The sequence below is a fragment of the Hippocampus zosterae genome, chromosome 15, assembly GCF_025434085.1.
Source record: "Hippocampus zosterae strain Florida chromosome 15, ASM2543408v3, whole genome shotgun sequence".
Lineage (NCBI taxonomy): Eukaryota > Metazoa > Chordata > Actinopteri > Syngnathiformes > Syngnathidae > Hippocampus > Hippocampus zosterae.
The window spans coordinates 15892050-15916329 of NC_067465.1; the positions used below are offsets into that span (position 1 = coordinate 15892050).

At 44.8% G+C, this 24280-nt stretch overlaps 3 protein-coding genes across 4 annotated transcripts in view; 2 read left to right on the forward strand and 1 right to left on the reverse strand.

The window, feature by feature from the left end:
- The window catches only part of greb1l (GREB1 like retinoic acid receptor coactivator), a 202917-nt gene that overhangs the window by 50625 nt on the left and 128012 nt on the right, over positions 1-24280 (forward strand). The window lies entirely within an intron of this gene.
- On the forward strand, positions 3966-10999 carry thoc1 (THO complex 1). Its single transcript, XM_052088465.1, has 21 exons — positions 3966-4074; positions 4268-4341; positions 4411-4471; positions 4548-4617; positions 4988-5106; positions 5190-5238; positions 5317-5412; positions 5590-5672; positions 5965-6038; positions 6117-6225; positions 6309-6443; positions 8674-8774; positions 8853-8919; positions 9190-9240; positions 9318-9388; positions 9459-9554; positions 9652-9717; positions 9948-10031; positions 10099-10246; positions 10325-10409; positions 10630-10999. Exons 1-21 carry the CDS (start codon positions 4027-4029, stop codon positions 10905-10907), a joined length of 1965 nt encoding a protein of 654 aa, XP_051944425.1. The 5' UTR covers positions 3966-4026; the 3' UTR covers positions 10908-10999.
- usp14 (ubiquitin specific peptidase 14 (tRNA-guanine transglycosylase)) lies at positions 11210-23369 on the reverse strand. The gene is made up of 16 exons (XM_052088503.1): positions 23232-23369; positions 21203-21348; positions 20208-20240; positions 20022-20126; positions 18769-18872; positions 18644-18702; positions 17583-17713; positions 17428-17508; positions 17279-17361; positions 17085-17199; positions 16226-16291; positions 15325-15417; positions 15119-15247; positions 14975-15044; positions 12628-12735; positions 11210-12060 (listed from the first exon to the last, which is right to left on the reverse strand). The coding sequence occupies exons 1-16, from the start codon at positions 23245-23247 to the stop codon at positions 11903-11905; spliced, it is 1497 nt and encodes a 498-aa protein (XP_051944463.1). The 5' UTR covers positions 23248-23369; the 3' UTR covers positions 11210-11902.

Here is a 24280-nt window from a genome sequence, read left to right on the forward strand (position 1 = left end):
CCAGAACCTTATTAACGACGTGTTACGGGACATGATTAACCTTTTCTGTTTCGTTTATCTTGACGACATTTTGATTTTTTCCCGATCATTACACGAGCGCCGGCAACATGTTAGGCTGGTGCTACAACGTCTACTGGAGAACCGGCTCTTTGTCAAGGCAGAAAAGTGTGAGTTCCATGTCCCCGTCATCTCCTTCCTGGGGTTCATTATAGAACAGGGCAGGTTACGAGCGGACCCCATTGAGACGCGTGCGGTCACTAACTGGCCGGTTCCTACCAGTCGCAAGGAACTGCAGCGCTTCTTGGGGTTCGCCAACTTCTACAGACGTTTTATCCGCGGATACAGCCAGATGGCGCTTCCCTTAACCCGCCTTACTTCTGTTAAGATCCCATTTAAGTGGGATCCTACTGCGGATGTGGTGTTTGCTAACCTGAAGGCGGCGTTTACTAGTCCCCCTGTACTTCAACATCCTGATCCTGACTATCCTTTCATCGTAGAGGTGGACGCCTCGGATTCAGGGGTGGGTGCGGTGCTGTCCCAACGCTCGCCAGTCGACCAGAGGCTGCATCCCTGCGCCTTCTTCTCCCGTCGACTCAGTGCCGCCGAATCCAACTACGACGTGGGCAACCGTGAACTGTTGGCAGTTGTGACCGCCTTGCAGGAGTGGCGGCACTGGCTCGAGGGGGCAAAGGAGCCTTTTACCGTTTACACGGATCATAAAAACCTCGTTTATCTCCGCTCCGCCAAAAGACTAAACGCCCGTCAGGCCCGGTGGGCCCTCTTCCTCACCAGGTTCGACTTCGTCCTTACCTACTCTCCCGGGTCGAAGAACACTGAGCCCGACGCCCTTTCCCGTCTCCACGAACCTGCGGGGAGGGACCGATCCCCGGAGACCATCCTCCCGACCCAGTGCATCGTGGGGGCCATCCAGTGGGAGATTGAGCAGCGGATCCAGGCAGCCCTGGAGGGGGTTCAGGTGCCGGCGGAGTGCCCAGCGGGGAGGCTGTTCGTACCTCCTTCCCTCCGATCTGAGGTTCTGCAGTGGGGACATGGGTCCAAGGTGGCGTGTCATCCCGGGGTGAACCGGACTGTGCAACTCGTCGCCCAGCGTTTCTGGTGGCCGGAGCTCCGTAGCGACGTGACGGAGTACATCAAGGCCTGCACCTCCTGCGCCTGCGGCAAGTCGTCCCATCAACCTCCGGCGGGACTGCTCCAGCCGTTGCCCATTCCTCCTCGCCCGTGGTCCCACATCGCCCTGGACTTTGTCACGGGCCTCCCGCCGGGGTCGAACTGTCGTGCTCACGATCGTGGACCGCTTCTCCAAGGCTGCTCATTTTGTGCCTTTGTCCAGGTTGCCGTCGGCGCTAGAGACCGCCAACCTCCTCATCAGACACGTCTTCCGTCTCCACGGCATTCCGGCGGACATTGTGTCAGATCGGGGGCCCCAGTTTGTGTCTCGCGTCTGGAAGCGGTTCTGCCGGTCCCTCGGAGCTATGGCCAGCCTGACCTCGGGATACCACCCCCAGTCCAATGGACAGGCTGAGCGTGCCAATCAGGACCTGGGGGCGGCCCTCCGCTGTGTGTGCCTCCACCGTCCCGCATCCTGGGTCGACCACTTACCCTGGGTAGAATATGCCCACAACACCCTCGTCTCCTCCGCCACAGACAGATCACCGTTCATGACGGCTTACGGGTACCAGCCACCGTTGTTTCCATCCCAGGAGGGGCAGGTGGAGGTCCCTTCTGTACAGCACCACCTTAAGCGGGCCCATCACGTGTGGAAGGAGGCCCGGGCTGCGTTGTCCCGCACTGCGACCCGGAACCGGCAGATCGTCGTCGGCGCCCGGCGCCCTCATATGTGGTGGGACAGAAGGTGTGGCTGGCAACGAGGGATCTTCGCCTGGCCGGCACGTCTGCAAAACTGCGAAACCCGATTCACTGGACCATTCGAGGTCGAGGCCGTCATCAGCCCCGTCGCAGTCAGGCTCCGGCTACCGGCCTCCATGAAGGTTCACCCCGTGTTCCACGTCTCCCTGCTCAAGCCTGTGTCTTCCAGCACCTTGGCGCCTCCTCCCGCTCCGCCGCCACCTCCGCGGGTGGTCGATGGTGGCCCGGTGTACGCGGTACGTGCCATCCTGGACTCTCGGCGCAGGGGCAGGGGTTTCCAGTACCTGGTCGACTGGGAGGGCTACGGGCCGGAGGAGCGGCAATGGGTGCCCCGCTCCTGGATCCTTGATCCGTCCCTTTTGCGCGACTTCCACACTGCTCATCCATCCAAACCGGGTAGTCCGCCGGGAGTCGTCCATTGAGGGGGGGGTACTGTCACGTCGCGTGCCCGCCAGCAGGTGGCGGGTTTTTTCCTCCGCCATCTGCACACCTGTCCGTAATTTCGGGCTGATTACCCTTCTTTATTAAGAGACTCCGGCAGTCCTCTCACTGCCGGAGAATTCCTTACCGTGCCATTGCTCTCTCTCGCTATTTCATCGTTCGATATTACTCGCTGCCTTTTTGCCTTACGGCCACTACTATTGTTATTCGCGTTGCATCCAAATTGTTATTGCTCTAGTTTACTGATCTCTGTACTCCCTCGCTCTTTGTTTTTTCGCGAGCGTTTTCGGTTGTTTTCCTTATTTCCTGGTCCTTATTTGACCAGCGTTTTCTGTTACCGTTTTCCCTGTCGGGCTCTTTCTGTTCGTTATTAAAACCCTTTGTGTTTCATACAAGATCTTTTCGTGTCTGCTTTTTCCTGGGATCCACCTCGTTATTTTTGTTGTGCACGAGGCGATTTTTCATCGCCTCGGGCGCAACGTGACACAAATGATTTGGAGTTGGTGAAAAAAACCCGGACATTTTCAGAATCCGTATGATTTGTGCGATACGGCCATATACGTAAGATTCATCACAAAATCCGTATTAACTATGGCTAAACCGTATGAGTTAACACGTATGTCTTTGTCAGGGGCTTTAATTTGATATGTGACATGAAATAGTTTGTTTCACGCTGATTTTCAACAATGTTGCTCCAAAACTTTAAGTAATCCCTTTTAACCTTGATATTTTGAAAGATGTCAAACATCACATACTGTATGGTGAATGTGTGGAAAACTTAGTGTGTAGCCATTTTAGAGCATTTATATATAGCATATATATATATATATATATATGGGCGGCCCGGTAGTCCAGTGGTTAGCACGTCGGCTTCACAGTGCAGAGGTACCGGGTTCGATTCCAGCTCCGGCCTCCCTGTGTGGAGTTTGCATGTTCTCCCCGGGCCTGCGTGGGTTTTCTCCGGGTGCTCCGGTTTCCTCCCACATTCCAAAAACATGCGTGGCAGGCTGATTGAACACTCTAAATTGTCCCTAGGTGTGAGTGTGAGTGCGAATGGTTGTTCGTCTCTGTGTGCCCTGCGATTGGCTGGCAACCGATCCAGGGTGTCCCCCGCCTACTGCCCGGAGACGGCTGGGATGGGCTCCAGCACCCCCCGCGACCCTAGTGAGGATCGAGCGGTACGGAAGATGAATGAATGAATGAATGAATATATATATATATATAGAGAGAGAGAGAGTGAGAGAGAGAGAGAGAGAGAGAGAGAGAGAGAGAGAGAGAGAGAGAGAGAGAGAGAGAGAGAGAGAGAGATGTGTGTACGGTTTTGTGAAATTTCATTGAACATATCTCCACTTCATTGAACGACCGGGAACCAAGGAAGTTATCAATAAATAGGACCAGGAAGCTATAAACAAAGGAACAAACAAATAAATAACTACATACATACATAAACGTCTGAGGAATCCCAGAATGCATTGCCACTCGAAGCTGAACGTCTAATAAAACAAAAAACGTGAATTTCATGAATGTTTCATTTGAACGTTTGGGTCCATAAGTCTGGTAATTATTAATATTGACCTGTGACCGCAACGAACTGAACAAAATGCACTTGGCATTTCCGATAACCCTGAATGCACCACCAGTCAATGACCAACAACCCGGAAGCAGTTTAATTCAACTTCTGGCTCGTTGTCGCCAAAGATGTCGCCTCCCTTGTTTGATTTTATTGAGGCCAAAGACAAGCTCACGGTGGGAAAACGTCAAATAGTATTTATTTATGGAAAAGTACACCATTCAGTGCTGTGTTGTATCATCACAAATTACGCCTGTCTGAAAGTGTGTGACCTGCCGTGCTTTATTTTCCACTACCTATTTGCTAATTTAGCCTCTGCTAACAGTTTGGTGTTATCTCACGTTAAATGTTCCTGTCGTAAACTCGTAGGAATCGACCAAGCAAGCGCTGGGTGACAAAAGCAGTAAAGCGATAATACAAGCTTTTCATCACATCCCTGGAAAGTAAGTGATAACTAAACAACCCCGACAACACCGCGTGCATGCTAAACTTGCGCTAACTGCGCTTTGCAGTGAGACCGAAAAGAAGACCACACTGGACCAGGCTTTTAGAGGGGTCCTCGGGGAGCAGATTGTAAGCCATGTCAACTTGCATATATATTCGTTACCCATGCACTTGTAGTGGAGCTAATGTTTGTGTTTGCATACAGGTGGACCAGGCGTCGAGCTGTGAGGACTACTTGTCTCTTATCTACATGAGCATCGATGCAGTCACTGAAGGTAATGATAACCAACGTGTTTCCGCAGTACATACACTACTGTGACTCATTCCTGACTTTTTCTTGGTGCCATTCCATCTCCATGAAAATACCTGTAATATTTTTGCTTGGATGAACCGTTGAATCTAGAAACACTTAATTTTAGTTTCCTTCTATCTTGAACAAAAACAAAATAATTACATCCGTTAAATGTTTTGCCAGCTGAAATTGGCTCCGGCTCAACCCTGACTGTAATGTGGATATGAAGTATGGAAAAGAATGGCTGAATGTTTATTGATTTTAATCAAGCACACCAGAATTGTGTCTTCCAAACAACAATCGTGGTGCAGCTGTACAATGCCACTGGTAAAAGCCATTTCGTATCCATGCAGGTGTCTGCTCTGCGACGACGCCTTTCGTGTTGCTGGGAGACGTGCTGGACAGTCTTCCGCTGGACCAGTGTGACAACATCTTTACCTTTGTGGAGAAGAACGTCTCCACGTGGAAATCCGTAAATACAAAAACCAACAACAACCTCTCTTTGTTTTGTCTTTTTTTAATGCTCCCTTCCTAAAAACTCTGTCCCTCTCACAGAACTCATTCTACACTGCTGGTAAGAACTACCTGTTAAGAATGTGTAATGGTAAGCTATTATTTCTTTATTTTATCTTCTTTTAGAATTGTTGAAGTCAAAGTTACACACTCTTGTTCAAATTTCTAGATCTTCTACGGCGTCTGTCCAAGTCTCAGAACACTGTGTTCTGTGGACGGATCCAACTCTTCTTGGCTCGCCTCTTCCCGCTGTCAGAAAAATCTGGTAAGGACAACTCCTGTGTATAAAGCACATTGAAATTATTTCTTCTATTGAACGTCGTCATCACATTTATTGCTCTCATTTACAGCGTATCATTGTAACATTTTCCGCATTAAAGTCAAGTAGTGTTCATTGATTTCATGCGAGAATAGCGCTTCTGTTGTGTGGTGGTGTTGCTAGGTCTGAATCTCCAGAGTCAGTTCAACCTGGACAACATCACGGTGTTCAACAAAAATGAAGATGAAAGCACTTTTGGACTCAAGGTTAGTTAGCGTCTGAGCTGTCACACATTCAACTACCGACTGTTTTTGTTTAAATTAATACGACACATGACTGCTACAATTCCTGTCCTATAATGAACATCACTCTTTCCCGTCCGGCGCGGTTTCACAAAAACGGCTAAATTCTCACATCTGATCTGAACATGGCGGTGGTTTGAAGTGCTCTATATGATTTTTCTTGCATTTAAATTTTTTTTTTTAAAAAAAAAGCTTTGTATCGTTTGCCGTTTGGAGGTGGAGTGCTTCAATGACATTGTCATTCTTGTCGTGGCAGCACACGGACGATAAGGAAGACGGCATGGAGGTGGAGGAAGGAGAGATGGGCGAGGAGGAAGCGCCAGCGTCGTGGTACGTCCGTCACACACGTGCCAAAAACGGCACCCAAAGAATGTAGCTGCTCACCAGCATTGTTGGTGCGCTTTTTAGCTCCATCCCCATCGACTACAACCTGTACAGAAAGTTCTGGACGCTGCAGGACTACTTCCGGAACCCGGTGCAGTGCTATGACAAAGTCTCTTGGATGACCTTCCTCAAGGTACGGAACTATGGCAGATTCCGCTCGAGGCGTCGCATGGGCGCTGTTGAACATGAAACACACAGACGTGGTTTATGCCGCAGTACTCGGACGAGACGCTGGCTGTGTTCAAGAGCTTCAAGCTGGACGACATGCAAGCGTCCAAGAGGAAGCTGGAGGAGCTGCGGGCATCCGGCGGGGAGCACGTCTACTTTGCCAAGTTCCTCACCAGTGAGAAGGTGACACCTTTTATTCATTGATTGGCTTGAAGTGTGTATTTTTGTGTTTTATTTTTTTTATATTGTTTGTATTTTACACAGGTTTACATATTTATATTTAACATTTGTGGTTATTTATTTATTGTTTTAATTTATTTCAAATCCTCATTTATACTGGTTTATTTATAATTGTATATTTTAGCTTACGTTTTCATACCTAGCGAGTATTTTTTTAGTATTTAATTTGTTTGTATTTGATTTTATGAGTATGAGTCCATTATTTGTGACTGAAAATGTTGAGGTTCCAAAAAGATAAAATAATTTGATGTTTAAAATATATATATATATATATATATATATATATATATATATATATATATATATATATATATATATATATATATAATCGGGCGGCCCGGTAGTCCAGTGGTTAGCACGTCGGCTTCACAGTGCAGAGGTACCGGGTTCGATTCCAGCTCCGGCCTCCCTGTGTGGAGTTTGCATGTTCTCCCCGGGCCTGCGTGGGTTTTCTCCGGGTGCTCCGGTTTCCTCCCACATTCCAAAAATATGCATGGCAGGCTGATTGAACACTCTAAATTGTCCCTAGGTGTGAGTGTGAGTGCGAATGGTTGTTCGTCTCTGTGTGCCCTGCGATTGGCTGGCAACCGATTCAGGGTGTCCCCCGCCTACTGCCCGGAGACAGCTGGGATAGGCTCCAGCACCCCCCGCGACCCCAGTGAGGATCAAGCGGTTAGGAAGGAAGATGTATATAAAATCAAAAAGAGGAATTTGTTTTGTAAAACTAATTACCCTATTTTCTACACGTAAAGACGCACTGGATTATGAATGAATGGCTATTTTGTAAATGTTTTTCATACATTGGACGCTTCACATTATAAGGCGAAATCTACAGTGCCCCCACTAAATGGTGCTACTCTCCTTCCATTCAACTCAAGAGGTGTATGTTCAACTTGAGAGGCGTTCATGACCGCCTCTGAAAAATGTAAATTAACTATTATTGTACTTAAATGAAACTATGAAAACTGAACCAACAGCAAGTTATAACATTGGAAGCATGTCTCCAGAAAGGAGCCATCCTGGAGTTGATGTATTACCGTAATGACCATACAAACTGATGACCAGACGCACTGGATTTTAAGGCGCTCGGTGAGCTTTTAAGAAAATACTTTTTGGTGCGCCCTATAGTGCGGTTGCTGTAGCGTCCGACACCCTAAAATCGGTCCATTTTCATTTCACCAGGTTACAAAAGAAAAAAAGGGACTTGTTGTAGAAATAATTGGAAGTACAGCAATTTGGTTTGTAAAAATAATAGAAAGCGATCATTTACCACTGTATTCGGTAATGGCCTTGGGGGCGGAGACATTCTAGCCCAGTCCTGCAAAAAGTGAAGTCAACGCGAAAGTAAGACCTTTTTTAAATACACCCTAAGCAAACAAACTACTGGAGGTGTAAAAAGCAGGATTCAAGAGTCTCACATTCAGGCAGCAGACTGATGATCTGAAATACTTCCTGATTTTCTTTTTTCTTTTTCATTTACAATGTCAAACAAAATGGTAGTTGTCCAGTGGTTCGCGCCTCGAACCTCACAGTGCAGATGTTGTGGGTTCGATCCCGGCTCCGGCCTTCCTGTGTGGAGTTTGCATGTTTTCCCCATGCCTGCATGGGTTTTCTCTGGGTCCTCCGGGTTCCTCTCACATTCCAAAAATATGCATGGCAGGCTGATTGAACACTCAAATTGTCCCCAGGTGTGCGTGTGAGCGAGGATGGTTGTTCGTCTCTGTGGCCACTGCGATTGTCTGGCAACCGATTCAGGGTGTCCCCTGCCTACTGCCCGAAGACAGCTGGGATAGGCTCCAGCACGCCCCGCAACCCTTGTGAGGATAAAGCGGATCGGAAAATGGATGGATGAACACAATGGTGTGCCCCCATCTAGTGGCAGACAGTGGAAGAGACAGATCGAGAGTTACAAACTTCATTTCACATAGAATCAGAATCAGATTTGTTGGCCAAGTATTTAAAACACACACAAGAAATGTACTTACCCAGTTACAACCTGTCCAAAGAAACCTAAACAAAAACAATAGCCACCAGAGGGAGACAGAACAGGAAGCTTGGCGGGTCACTGTTTACACTTGGATGTGAAAAAAAAGCAAAAGCCTCATCATGTTTTCTTTATTTTTATTTTTTAATGCCAAGACGTATTCATGTATGTTATTGTCAACCTGTGCAGCTGATGGACTTGCAGCTGAGTGATAGCAACTTTCGACGCCACATTCTGTTGCAATACTTGATCCTCTTCCAGTACCTCAAAGGACAAGTCAAATTCAAAAGGTAAGGATTTGTAACATTGGGGAAAATGAATTTGAATGACTAAAATAGATTTTTTTTAAAAATGTGCTCTTCTCTAAGCTCAAACTGCTTGCTAAACGACGACCAAGCTGCGTGGATAGAGGAAACCACGAAACTAGTTTACCAGGTGTGTATGTGTGTGAGTGTAAATATACTGTATATATGTACTGCATATATAAAAACATTTTCCAAATCATATGAAGGAATGCATGGAAAAAAACCTATTTTTAAAATGCAATGTGATCTATTTTCTAATGTAATGAATGTAAAAATCAATTTGTCATTCCACTTAGTTGCCATCTTACTCTATATTACTGAGTGTTTTGTCAACTGTCATCATACTACTACAATTTTTCACATTTTGCCCCCCCCCCCCCCCCCCCCCGGCCTTTCATAGCTTCTAAGAGAGATTCCGCCAGATGGTGACAAGTTTGCCACCATGGTGGAAGTAAGTCATCACCCCAGTATTGCTGAAGCTAACGTGACGTAACGTGTTAATAACCATCTGTGCCTCACTTGCGACAGCGCATCCTCAATACAGAGGAAAACTGGATCTCTTGGAAAAACGAAGGATGCCCCAGCTTTGTCAAGGAACGGTACGCCAAAAGTGCAACGAATTCTGCGCTTCTTTCGATTTTTGTCTGCAACCTTTTTCCCATTTGTCAGGCCAGCCGACGACAAGCCCAAGCGGCCCTCCAGGAAACGAGCTGCTCCAGAAGATTTCCTGGGAAAAGGCCCTGACAGAAAGATCTTCATGGGAAAGTGAGAATTGTTTTTATTTGATTATCTGCTTCAGAATAGCTTCCTTTTTAGATTTATTGATTGATTATTATTATTATTTTTTTTTTAACATATTAAGTGATGAGCTTACTCGCTTGTGGAACTTGAACTTGGACAACACGGAAGCCTGCAAGTCAGACAGCAGGTAAAACCGTTCACTACTTAAAATCTTTTGGTTTTGATGACGTGTTCAATGTTTTCATTTTGAGGTTCAGATTTGTGCCTCATTTTTACGGCAAGTAAACCAACTTCTTTGAGGGATTTGACATAGTCAAAAAGTCACCACGTTTTTCATTCGTGTATGTTTTGGTCAACACTGGACATGTTTTCAGGGTCTCTGACAAATCTGCTTTATTTCTCATTATTTTATGGCAGAGAATTCATGCCCTCGCTGGATGAATTCTTCGCCGAAGCCATCGAACAGGCCAACCCAGTCAACATGGTGGAAGAAGAGTACAAGTAAGTTTCCCTCCGCCTGGTGGGGGGAAAAAAACAAAGTTTTCCACCGCTGCATTCCTCCTCCTAGGGTTGTCCGGAACCCAAACTATGGCTGGCGGGCATTACGGCTGCTCTCCAGAAGAAGTCCACACTTTTTTCAGCCCACCAACCAGAAATTCAACAGTCTGGCCGACTACTTGGACAGCATGGTCAGCAAGCTGGCCAAGGAGTTGCCTGTAAGGAACCGTCCCAAGTTTGAATGGTGTTTGAAAACAAAATGGTCACTAACATGACAATGTCATGTGACCGTACAGAAGGACATCCCCTCGGAGGAGATCAAAACCGGCGAGGAAGAGGATGACGAAAATGAAGACAATCTGCTCAAAGACAGCAATGACAGTGAGACGCCATTTTATTATTGCTATAAGTAACAACAACTAACTTACCAATGATTAAATCTTAGAGAAAAATTCTTCTTGAGAGACACACATGAATCAAATAACTCCTTTGCCTCAACACAAAAATACCGTACTTAAATACTTGTGTTGAGTATAAAATAAAAAGTACAAAAATACTTCAGTTATTCTTCCCATGAACTGACCATCTTTTGCTTGCCCAGGCCCAAGTATGCCAAGCAAGATGGTGAGCAACCAGCAGATGGATGATGTGGCGGCCAAGCTGGGTGGCCGCTGGAAGTCGCTGGCCTCGCACTTGGAGATGCGGGCGGCCGAGCTGCGTGAGATTGAGGCTGAAAGCGAGGACGCAGACATTCGGGCCAAGCTGCTGCTGGTCACCTGGCAGGACCGGGAAGGAGCGCAGGCAACCGTGGAGAGCCTGGTGGCGGCACTCAACGCAGCCGGCTTTGCTAAAATGGCAGACGACCTCAGCGAGGCTTGAATCAGGCAGACTTTTTGTTTTGTTCTGTTTTGTACTAAGAGTGGAGAAACTTTTTGTGTTTCTTAGGTTCATATTAAAGATGCCTTTTGATACATAGTGGCATACACTTTTTTATTTGCAGCACTTATGAAAAGCCATCAGTCAATAACTTAGAACAAGAATGGAGATGAAGCAAAAAAAATGTGCTCAGTTTTTAGTACATAAGACTTGAAACTTCCAACAGTTAACTGGTCTTGACTGTCAGAAGTGAGCATTTGGCAGATGTTTTCTCAAGCAGCAGTGGGCAACGTTTTGTTTATTGGGGGGAGGGTTGCATTTTACACAAGCACTCCCAAGGGCATTTATGAAAATACCCGAACCATTTTCCACTTACTGTAATCTGCATCTGTGGCAGCCTATTAGAGGTTCGTAATTCTGTGTTTGAGTCTGGCCTTCCTGTGTGGCGTTATTTGTCGATGTACGAAAGACTTCCTCACACATTTTTATTTGACAAACTAAATGAAGCTCCTCCCGTCATTCCAACGTAATTCCTTGGGACGAAAATGGCACTGAGGCAATAGGTTGATATCAGACATGGCTTTGGCTTGATGACAAAAACAAGTGACAAAAACATTTCCTGGCCCAACCACACGTAAAATCTGCAAATACTGCACAGAGAACATGGGGGGGGGGGGGGGGGGGGCTTCATGTTTGTGCAGGTTGCCCACCCCTGCTGTTTAACAGAAGAGGAATGAAAGCCAAGTGAGTGTACACAGTTGCACCTTAAAAACCAGATGACGCGTATAAAACATTAACAGCCTCGCATTTTGATCCAGTCCTTTTTTTCCTTGTAAGCTCACGATGGTTGAAATTTTAACACCTAACAGGGGAAAAAAAATTGAGGTGATCCATTAAGTAAAGACACCAGTTTTATTGCACGGCTTCTGCAGACAGTGCATTTTTGTGGAGGGGGTTCAAATTTGGAGGAAGGTGCCCTCTGTCCCAACACGGGAACGTTAATGTTCCTCCTTGTCTGCTGCCTCAAGTATCTCCAGTCTCCGCGGACCATAGAGTAGAACGTAGGCAATGTGCCAGTCACCGCCGCCCGACAGCCGCAGGATGTCCTCCGGTGACACCACGCTCACTTTGTCGTCGTCGAATTTCACCCACTCATCTGCAGAGAAACAAAGGGAAAAGCTTGGATGATTAGATGCAACTTCACAAGGCAACAATGCAAATAGAATACCAGGGTTACAAGAGTTTGAGATTTTTTTTCATGAGAGACACTTTGTTTTAGTTTTTATGGCATATTACAAGAATGCGGGGGGAAAAATGGTTTGTGCAACTATGGTTTGTGCAAAAAGGCAGCTGAAATTCTTTAACGACTGCTACCGTTTTTGGACAGCAATACAAAAATACGTTGAAAGTCTCTGTCACAGTCAATCGACGCAACAGACTTCCTGTGTTTTCAACATCTATTTGATGACAGACCTCCACAAAAGAAATTTTTTAGCTGTTCTGTCTCCCAGAATTTTCCGTCTATGCCGTTCCATTTCATATTCTGTCTGGCCACGTCTTTCAATGTGAGCAGAGGTCTTTCTTACTCCTTCACAGAGCTGAAAGTCCAGCAGTTGCCGTGGCACCCCCCTTTTTTTCTCATTTCGTTAATGAAAACTTTTTTCCAATTTTTGTACCAGTGATGACATTAATTTTGTTTGTCATATGAATGTGGCAACACGACCTTCTTTCCTCTTGACCCAGCCCACGTAGTGCCCCGACGAGCTGGAGCGGCCTTGATGCGTCAGCACCGCCTGCAGATCATAGTAGCCACTGTTGTTGGAACCCACATCTGGAAACAAGACATTCGTTCACCTTAAAGATATTACATTGACAGGAATATTCATTATGTTTGTCACAAGTTTTCATCAAGATATATTGGTATATAAAAATATACGGGCGGCACTATGATCAAGTGGTTAACACATAAGCCTCACAGTGAAGAGGTGCAGGGTTCAATTCCGGGTCTGGCCCTCCTGTGTGGAGTTTGCATGTTCACCTGGCTCCTGCGTGAGTGTTCTCCAGGTTCTCCGGTTGCTTCCCATATTCCAAAAATATGCATGGCATGCCGATTGAACACACTAAATCAGGGGTAGCCAAACTTTTTTGACCAAAGATCTACTTTTCGATCAACCAACCTCCCGTGATCGACCCGTTACCGCGCAGGCACGCCTACACACGCATGCCGTGATGAGCAATAGTCTGACGCTGAGGCACACGACGGACGTTTGCAGCCTGCTAACAATGGTAGCTCACACGTACAATTTTAAAATGCTTCTCTCAGCCCTCCAGATTCCCATTCTTTGCCCGTCCCCTCTGTGAATTGTACAAAACAAACTGAATGAGAATAGTGATAACGATCAAAGATATAGTGCAACAACTCTGATCCCAAGCTGCAACTGCAGACTGTTGAGCGCCAACAACTGCTAACGCATTACACGTTAAAGATGATGCTGCTTTATTTTATTTCTTTAAATGTTTGTGAAAGTGAGACTGATAGAATGATTAGGGTTCAGTGTGCATTAACACAAAAAATATATTACTAACATGCACAGAGACACAAATGTTTTGTTTTTTTTCCCCTCTCTACCTCGGATCGTGGACTTGGGACCAGTCCGCGATCAAGTGGTCGATCGCGATCGACGTAATGGGCACCCCTGCTCTAAATTGTCCCTAGGTGTGATTGTGAGCGCAGAGGGTTTTTCGTCTCCGAGTGCCCCGCGATTGGCTGGCAACCAGTTCAGGGTTACAACTGCCCAAAGAAAACTGGGATAGGCTCCAGCACCCACCGCGACCCTTGTGAGGATAAAGCGGATCAGAAAATGGATGGATACAATTATACAAGTATATTAAAATGACAAAAGAACCTCGAACAACATCTAAGACCTGCAGGCCTCGTTAGCCTCAGTTCAGGTCAGTATTCATGACTCGAACATAAGAAAATGGCTAAAAATTGCCTCCTTAGGAGAGTTGCCATGCGAGACCCCAAGCTGTCAGCAAAGAATACAAAGGCTGGTCTCACATTTGTCCACAAACATCTTAATGATCCTCAAGACTTTCGGATAAACATTCTGTGGATTGAGCAGTCAAAAATGTAACTTTTTTGACAGTGTGTGGCCCATTACATCTGGCGTAAAAATGGCAGCAGCATTTGATAAAAAGAACAAATTAAGCCAACAGTGAAGCATGGTGGTGGCAGCGTGTCCGTCTGGGGCTACTTCGCTACCTCAGGACCAGGACAAATTGATGTGATTGATGGAACAATGAGAAGGGTCAAACGTGCAGCCATCAGTTTGTGCCTTCACACTCAAGTGCTCTTGGATCTGACAGCAAAACAACGATCAACACACAATACAACAGCAAGTTCACCTCAGAATGGATTAAAAAAAAGGGGGGGGGGGGAGTGGCCAAATCAAAGTCCAGATTTCTATCCAATTGAGATGCTGTGTTGTAGTCATGTTAGATTCTGCAAAGAAGAGTGCGACAAAATTCCTCCAGACCAATGTGAAAGACTCATCGTCAATTATCGCAAACGCTTGATTTCAGGGTGGCACAACCCGTTATGTTCAGGGGGCAATTACCTTTTCACAGAGAGACAGGTAGGGTGAGATATTTTTGGGGTTTAAATGAATTCAACTGTCATTTTGCTTTTCCTGTGAGTGATATTAAAATTGGTTTGATGATTTGAAACCTGGGTGTGTGATTGATGTGCACAAAAAAAAAAATGATGATGGGCGGGAATACTTTTTCACGGCACTGTATGTACTCTATGAAACACTTAACTTTGACACAGAATTGTATTACTAATAATAAATAAATAAAAACAGTGTTTCCATAGATCAGGCTAAACCATATATTTTGCCATCCATTATTGGAACTGCTTTATTGTCACAAGGGTCGCGGGTGTGCTGGGGGCTATCCCAGCTGTCTTGGGGTTGCTGTCGGCATACACCGTGAACTGGTTCCCAGGCAAACGTGATGTATGCGATGCCAATTTGGAGAGAAAGATTATCAGTGATGCTCGTACTCACCATGAGGAAAGGAGAAGGGCTCATATTTCACTTCCTTGACCGAGACTTCTTTCTTGGTCTCCTGTTTGGCCTACAACAATGTGATATTAAATCACATATGATCAAATGTCGATGCGTACATTAAGCGGGCTGTCGCGACTTCACCTTCTGCTGTTGCTTCTCCAGCTTCTTGTCCTCCACTTCCTTGAACTTCGACCTGGTAGCCAGCATGCTTTCCTGCACCTCGGCCGTGCAAAGCTCGTACACGTCAAGCATCAGGGGAAACTTCACATCCTGAAAGCAGCAAACGCAGTGTTAGAAAAAAAACGGACGCACGGTTAAAGAGACGGCCGTGCGTGGTCATGAGCCACCTTCAGCACTTTGGCGTTCACAGATTCTTTCTCCTTGTAGTAGAAACGAACCATCTGTATCGTCAGGTAGGCGGGGAGGCGACTCAACTTTGACTGAGGACAGGCACAAGAAGACAAGGACAGAGTAAGGCAGATTTTTCATTTTTTAAAAACACTACTTCCAAAATAAAGTTGAGAAAACCTGACCAAGACAAGCTAACTTAGTCCTGATTTTTTTTTTGTTTTATTTTGATGCACACTGCATAAAATACAATCGTCATTTGTCTCTTTATTGGCAATTTGACTTTCTCCAATTAAAAAAAACATTTTTGAAAGAATTTCAAGGCGGCATTAAAATGCGTCTTCCTTCCCGAGCCCGCAAATGAACAGGGTCAGCCAAAACCGCACCAAAAAAGTGTAACTTGTCAAAAGAGTTCAATTTTTTACATGCACCAAACACATAGGAAACAAGTAAAATATTTCCATGATATCCATGATTGATAACAGGTAAAAAGGAAGAATATGAAAAGGAGGACAAGAAGAGAAAGGAAGAAAAAGAGCAAGAGGGAAAACATGGACAAAGAAGATTGATGTGGAGAAGGAAAAAGCCAAGTGGGAGAGAAGCGAAAATGAGTCCAAGAAGAGCCAAAGGACAAAGAAGATGAGAAGGAAGAAAAAAAACAGTAGGGTGAAGATGAAGAATTTAAGGACGAGATAGAGAGGCGTTGCAATAATGGGAGGAGGGGAAGAAAAAAGTAGCAGAAGAATGAAGAAGAAAAAGTGGACGAAAAGGAAGAAGAGGCAGACGCAGAACGGAAGGAGGCAGAAGAGGAGCGGAAAGGATTGGCGGAAGTAGAGGGAGGAGCGAGAGTCCATCCATGTCCACGTCATCCATGGAGTGGCCTCATTGTCGGTTGCTTACAGATTTGATGTAGAGAGCATTTCTTTCCAAGCTCGTTGACATTTTGGTGATTTCTTCCTGAAGTCTCTGCAGACATAAGCAACGGTGGTTAGATAACATTGGAAAGCGCCCGAGCCATGCACCCATATAAAAGGTCAACGCTGAACATCACACTTCTCTCCACCAATCCAATCATTCCAGCGCAATATGTTTACGTGGCTCGTTTTCATTTTGCCCAAATGGCCGCATTACTGGCAGAATTATACCTGGACAAGTTTAAATAAAAGAACTCGATTGTTGGTGCAGCCGGCGAGAGTCCGATTTCCAAGAGCGAACGACGGCAGTTGCTCAAGCAATCACACTCAAAGTTCCTCGTGCTCCTCGTCGGTCTTTTATTGTTTATATATACAAAATACAAGAAAAACACTGGCTCACGATATTTGCATACCACACCCCAAGTTGCTGATTCGATTACTTTTGTCAAGCTTTGAACCACAGATCCACTGAATGATGTCTGGTCTGCCACGAATAAGCAAGTCGCAGACTTCGCAGATGACAAATGTTCGCCTGGGCCGCGACACTTATTACCAGCTCCCAAACCGTCTTTTGATGTTCTAAAACACTTTGCTCATAAACTGTTTCCAACCAAGTTGTAAGGCGACTCCCTGTGGACTTCAAAGAGCGCTCGAGCCCGACACCCTTGCGCACAGACATTCTGGGGTCTGCTAAATACACAACCCGTCTACACAGGCCCAAATTAAATGGAACTTTAAACATGATATCACTCTGTTCGTAGATTCCTCTAACATTTACCCACAATTCCCCATTTGACATGTGGAAAAGTGAAGAGACGACGCGGTGGGCAGCATCATGTACATACCAGCCTCAGTCCCGTAGCCAGATACTTGACTTCCTGGTTGATGAAGCAGCTGAGTTGGAGTTGACTTTCTTTGCCCTTGATTGGCTCCTCCTCCTCTGACTCTGTGCATTTCATGCTGAACAAGACTTAAGGGGAAAAAAAAATCCTAAATCGGACTGGACGGTATTACGAGTTCAAAAGTTAAGAAAGGATACGTCGTTTCAAACTCGACACCAAAATACTGGTCAATAAAGTTCTTCTTTGAGGAGGCAGAGGCGGCTCCTCTCTCAGCGTCAGTCTAAGATGAAATGGATTGTTAATCACGTTCCGTTTCAACAATGCTTTGCGCGTGTGCGCATTCCACCTCCATGGGAGTCTCTGGCTCTAGTGGCTCCAGCTTCTGCTGAAGAACTCTCATCATCTGTAGCCAGCATTCGTTAGCGTCCTGAAGAGTACAAAGAAGGGAATTAACAAGAGTGAGATGTGTCGTTGCTGTATGGGTCAGTGCATTTTCCCAACCTGCTGGAGGTATAGTCCCTGCTCCCCCTTCTCAGCAAACTGTGGGAAGGCCATGTGGAGGAACTGCAGAAGGATGATGGGAGGCAGGCTGGACGAGGTCTTGTCCATGGTCTCGTATAAGTCGCGCAGAGCTGAGGACACAAGCGGGAGGCCAAAATCATCTCGTCTTTTGTGAAGAATCAATTTGGGGCAACAAAATGGAGGAAACGGCATGGCGGAAAACGGGAATTGGCCATCCAGCGCAAGTGCAGCTTAACATGAAGTGGGCTACATCGATACCGAGTGTTGGTTTTGGGCCAATGCCAGGCTTAATTTAACGTATCGGGTACTCATGGAGGCAACCAAGACCAGCCATTGATACTTGAGCCAAAAATAGTCCGACACGATATATATAGAGGGACTATTGCAGTGACATCTCTGAAAGAGTGGTATGAAATACTGCTAATTAAAACAAATGTTACTAAACTTTTCTTGAACATTCCAAATTCTTTTTTTTTTTAAACTGCAATGTAACTTTTCAGCTGTGTAGTCATTTTTAGAAGATATCTTAAAAAAAATCTTAATATGATTATTATTGTCCATTTATTTATTCATTTGTTAATGACGAGTGACTAGCTATTTTGAGTCAAATGTTTCCCAATTTTTCTGAATTCAGTGGTTGCTTCCAGAAACGCAGTGCTTCACACCACGTACAAAGCTCCAACTGTAGCGCATGGTGCAACAATGACAACGTTCCACTGCGCAGCCGACTAGTGGTTATCACACCTGCGTCTGAGCAGTCTGGGTATCTGGATTTAAATCTACACATGCTTAGCACATGCTTGTATGGGCTTTCTTCAGAGTACTCCAGTTCCCAAAAAAACACGCACGTTCGGTTCATTCAAAAACTTGAATTTGTCCACATGTGGGTTGCTTCTTTGTCACTCTCTGCAATTGACTGGCGACCAGTCGGCTGGGGTAGGCTATGCCCCTGCCCCCCAGTGAACCCGATGAGGGCAAACGCTGCTGCACATAAATGGATGGCTGATGTGCTTGCCGCACCCCACCCACCTTCTTCTTACCTGCTGTGATGTACTGTGACGACGCATTGGGCCCCGAGGATCGCAGCGCGCCGGTATACCTGCAGAGGGAGACAGTGGTCGTCAAGTGAATGTAGCCGCAAGGAGCCACGTGATCACAAACTGACTTTCGAAGTGCAGTTTTGAGCTCGGGCACAGATCGCAGACACTGCACGGTGGCGTTCATGTAGCAGGTGTTGCCCAGGTTGGTCAGTCCGCAGGGAACATCCATCTGAAGAGGAATCGCAAACTCACTCGGATGTCTTCATACACTCAGTATGCGCAGCTTTTCATTTGATGGCTTAATATTTATGCCGCACAAGTGCTGCATGTAACTCAGGCATTAGTACTGTGTTCGCGCAGTAAGGCATTGTGACAACAAGGCCAACTTTTGCCAAGGACCACATTTGATTTTTTAAACTGAAACTGGGCCATGTGATTTGAAGATGAGGTAAAGACAAAAAAGTTCAAAAGTATACATAAAATACAGTATGTATTTTTTTTTATTTTCTTGTTAAATAATAAACCACCAGTCAATCAGCAGTTTGCAGGGATCCCAAGGCGTTCCCAGGCCTGCCGAGAGACAGAGTCTCTCCGGTGTCTCCGAGATCGTCCTCGGGGCCAACCACCAGTCAATCAGCAGTTTGCAGGGATCCCAAGGCGTTCCCAGGCCTGCCGAGAGACAGAGTCTCTCCGGTGTCTCCGAGATCGTCCTTGGGGCCTCCTGCCGTTTGGGCATGCCCAAAACACCTCACCGGGGAGGCCTCCTGACAAGGTGACTGAGCCATCTCATGTGGCTCCTCTAGATGTGGAGGAGCAGCGGCTTGCCCTATTTTTAAACATTTTTATTACAAATTATTATCTTAAATTCGAATGTATTAATCCACTACTTAATCAAATACGAAAAAATAATTTAATGTAAAATAATGAACTAACCAACTAATCACTTTTACTTTGCATTTTATTATTCACAATGAAATAACATTGAATTCAAAACAAAAGCATTATTTCTAAATATATTATTTTAGGGTAGAAATTTGCTAAAGTAATGAAACAAACAGGAGTTTGACGAATAATTCTTGTTCATTTAAAATTGTATTTATAAATGATGTCATTAGAATTTACTCACCTATTATTCCATAAAATACTATAATGTTGAATTACATGTAAAACTGTTGTATTTATCACATGATTCACAAAAACTCAATCGAATGAGATGAATCCAACATTAGACAAAATTAATAAAAACATTAACTTTTTTTAAAATAAGAAAATGGCTAAATTCCCAACAACTTAAGGACTGCTGATAAAGTAAATGCTCAGTGGGCCAAATTTAAGTGGCATACGTTGCCCGCCCTGCTCTACCGTTCAGTATACTCACGGCTGAGGCCAGCTGCTCATCAGTCATGTCTTCCACAAACATGGGCCTGACAGCAGGCTCCTCAGGCAGAGCTTCCGCTGAACCCATCATCAACAGAGTCATTCCCTAAACACACGTTGCATTGAAATGTATCCTTGTCTCGCACTCAGCTCCTCGCATTCTCATTTTAAGCGCTGGAACACTCACATTTTTCAACTTGATGTTCCCCCACTCGTCATCCTGAAATGGAGCACAAGCGTGGATGCATAGATGAAGAACCACAATGAATTCACCACAGACTTAAGTACAACTGGATGAAGCAACCCTGTCCCCGAGCTTGTGCAATATGACACTTGACCAGAATCGGCTGGGAAATTGGCACAAAAACTCTGGAGTTGGAACTAGCACATCAATCAAAAGATTAATTACCGTATTTTCCGGACTATAAGTCGCTCCTGAGTACAAGTCGCACCAGACATAAAATGCATAATAAAGAACGGGAAAAAATGTAAGTCGCATTGGAGTACAAGTCTCATTTTGGGGGAAATGTATTTGATAAAATCCAACCCCAAGAACACACGTGTCAATTTGAAAGGCAAATAAAAATATAGAACAACAGGCTGAATAAGGGTATGATGACACATAAACAACAAACTGAAAAACGTGCCTGGTAATGTCACGTAAAATATTAAGAGTTATTCATATAACAAGAGCATAAAGAACAAGCTCACAAATTTGCTAAACCACCAGTGTCACTCCAAATCATGATATCCAAGCAAATCTTCATCCTACGTGTCACTTTTAAGGAATCCCGCAGGTAAAAGATGTTGCCAATGTGGAAAGTATCAATACAGGCCTGGAGCGCCCTCTTGCGGGTTAATGGGAAAATAACATGTGAAATGACCACTGTAATGTGTTAATCATTTCACACATAAATTGCTTCAGAGTATAAATCACACACCCTTGGCCAAATTATGAGAAAAAAACAGCGATTTATAAGCCGTAAAATACAGTATGCACATGTTTCTTCATCCTTTTGCTCTTTCCAAAAGCTGAAGCAGCCTCAACAAGTCTTCCAAGAACAAGAAGCACAACATACAAAGCACTAAGGCTGGATTGACACTGACTATTTAAAGTTCCAATTGTGATCTGAAATCAGTGCTAGCCTTGTCATTTTATAAACAAAAGCCAACGCGATTTACCTTGAGCGTGCCTCCCTTCACCATCACCTTCTGTCGGTCCGGCTGCACTCCCGTCAGAGCAAAAAGCTGAGCCTTGAACACCATGGGTGGCTCCTCTGTGTTCAGCTCCACAGCGTCAAACTTCTCTTTGCCCCATTTCACATTGACTGTGTGAAAAGGTAAAGGGGTCTCCACATGAATAATGATGGAACTCAAAATATGCAGTCACAGTCCTCCGGCGGCGTATGAAACAGCGGGAAATAAAGTTAGGAATAGCTCGCCCCTGTCTGAAGGCACTCGGCGAGTAGCTGGTGACATGCTCTGGAAGTTTGTGACAGGTACTAGTTAGAATTGGTGGGCGGGGGCATCTGAAAAGAGTCCTTTTCTGATTGCCACCTTGAAAGTACACGACCATTGCCTAGAATATAGTCCCCCACCAAACAAAAATTTTGGGAGGAAAAAGGCAATGTTTTTGAAAAAATGTCACCCTTTTCGAAAAAAATTTCAACATTTGCCCCCTCAAAGATTGAAAATACAGTTTTCCTGCAACACTTTATCCTATGCACCTCTGTTCCTAGAAAATATGCCTTCATTACATCAAAATTCATTTTCCCCCTCAAAATAGTTTTCTTGAAAATATGCCACTTTTTTTTTACTCCCAAGACACTTTTTTCCTGAATAACACACCACCTTATTTTCTCTTTTCTCCACAAAAATACTTAGGTGTTTTCATGACTTAATGTCATTGTTTACATGAAGTACTAGCATGCATATTTTTTTGTCCATGTGCAAGCGTGTTATTTAACCTCGCTAATACCATTGAGAAGGCTGAATATTTGTGTTGATTAAGTTTACCGACGTCTCATGTTTATGCACCATGGGTTCATGCTTCAATTCCTGCAAGATGCATGTTGTTGATACTTTATGATCCTCTATGTGTTTGCTTCAATCCCTGCAAGATGCATGGTGATGGATGATACTTTATGATACTCTGTTTTTGCTTCAATACTTACAAGATGCATGGTGTTGATACTTTGATCCGCTATGATTTAAGTGCTTTGTCGCCCTCTACACTTGATTACAATTTTTACAAATGCTGTCAATTATGCACAAAAATTCTGCGTTATCTGCAGCTTTGTACGCTCCAAAAGACAACATTCAATACCACAGGGATGATCATATTTACACAGAGGCTTAACATAAGGGCCTTATATGAAAACATGTCACTCTTATTCATTAACTGAACAAAATTAAATGTATGTGCTTGTGAGAAAAAAAACTGCCAGTGTCAAAGGTTAGTCTCCGTGAAAGATGGAGCACACCGCGGTAGCGCTCCCCTGGTGAATACCCCAGCAGGAAAAAAAAGTGAGCAAGAGTCAGTACCTGTCTGGGAGGGCGGCAGGAGGGGCTAGCTGTTGACATGTTAAGCTAGTGTGTGACAGGTAGTGCTAGTAATGGTGTTGCTTGATTTGAAACCTAAACTATCAATTCGCCCCATTTATTAAATCAATACACCTTGTAATTTTTAGTGTTTTAACCCAAAATGATGAGCTCGACGTGTGAACTCATGGCCCGGCTGGCTTTGTTAGCATCGCTACTCGGACTTGTGTACAGCCCAGTTTGAGTCAGTCACGTTTCAATGCATGCCTTTTAGGATCTCACGAAACAGCACATCATCAAGAATCATTGTTTCTCACGAATATGCTAAAAGTGGTGATAAATTGACACCTGCTTAGCCCAACCAGCTGAGTTAGCAGGAACAAGCTCGTTTCCCTAAATAGCCAGCACGAGAGCTCGACACTTACCATCAAACATCACACAAGTATGTGCTTATTATTAGTTACACGCATCGTTTACCGTCGTGCCTTTTGAGTATTAGCTCAACGTTACCGCCCTAAAGTGTAGAAGACAATCTATAGCCGTTAGCACGCTTACTACACATGAAGCTAGCCGAGCTAACATGCTAAATTAAATGAAGCGCTAAAGCCCGAGGACTTGTTTCAAGTTTTTTGGTTTTATTTCACAATCCGTGCTCACAACATGTACGTACCTGAAAACACCGGCATACTTGCCAACCTGCAAAGTCCCAAATTGTTGTTTTCGTCCTGTTTCCAGTCAGCCGGGATGCCAATGAGTTGACTTGGCTTCTAGTTGAGCGCAGTCTGAACTTCATTCAAGTAGAATGACGCTGCAACATGGGAAATTATCGATGAGCTCTGGCTTCCACTTGCCATGCCGGGGGACGCACTCAACATGTAAAAATACTTGGAACAATTTTGAATTACAAACGAAAGTCAACTCATGCGACAAGAATATACGTTTTCAAAAACTATGCCGTTACTGGAAAAAAACGTATTTTTTAAAACTCCAAAATGTAGTAATTATCGACATGTTCGCAATTTTTCCCTGAAAACAGACCAAAACATGCTACCAGTATTTCTTAAACGATTCAAACAATGCAAACATATTTAAAAACCACAACACACCGCCTTTTTCCTGACTTAGGCCATCTCGTCAAATACGAAATTTTGTTCTTGAAAAAACGTTACTTTACCTCAATTCATCTTGATATGTTCTCGAAAATACATGTTTCTTTTTAAACGTAAGACAGCTTTCTCCTTGAAATTACTTTTAAAAAATGCAACTCCCCCCCCCCCCCGTCCATAGCCTTTTGTCTCAAACATACACGACTGTAGTTTCAGCAAAACGTGACATTTATACGCTACTTTTTTTTCTTGAAATTGCAGTCCTTTTCAAGAAAATACCGCACTTACTTTGAAAGTTCACTCCTCATTGGCATTTCAATCACAGTGTGATTATCTGTTTGTGTCCGGGAGTGACAGTCCCTGTTGCAGTGGATGCACCTGAACACACAGTTGGAGGGGGGCGCTTGTTTGTCCTGGCTGTTCTTTCTCCTGGCTCTCTTGTCTTCTGCCGATGCTCTCATCTTCTTCTCCCCTCGGCACAGACCATGTGCCAGTTATTGTTTCCAGTTTGGGCGGTTCTGGGCCAGTGACTCCCATCCCTTCACATCTAACTCAACAGCCTTCATGTCCCTCTTGCAAACGTCTTTGAAACGAAGCTGTGGGCGGCCCTGTG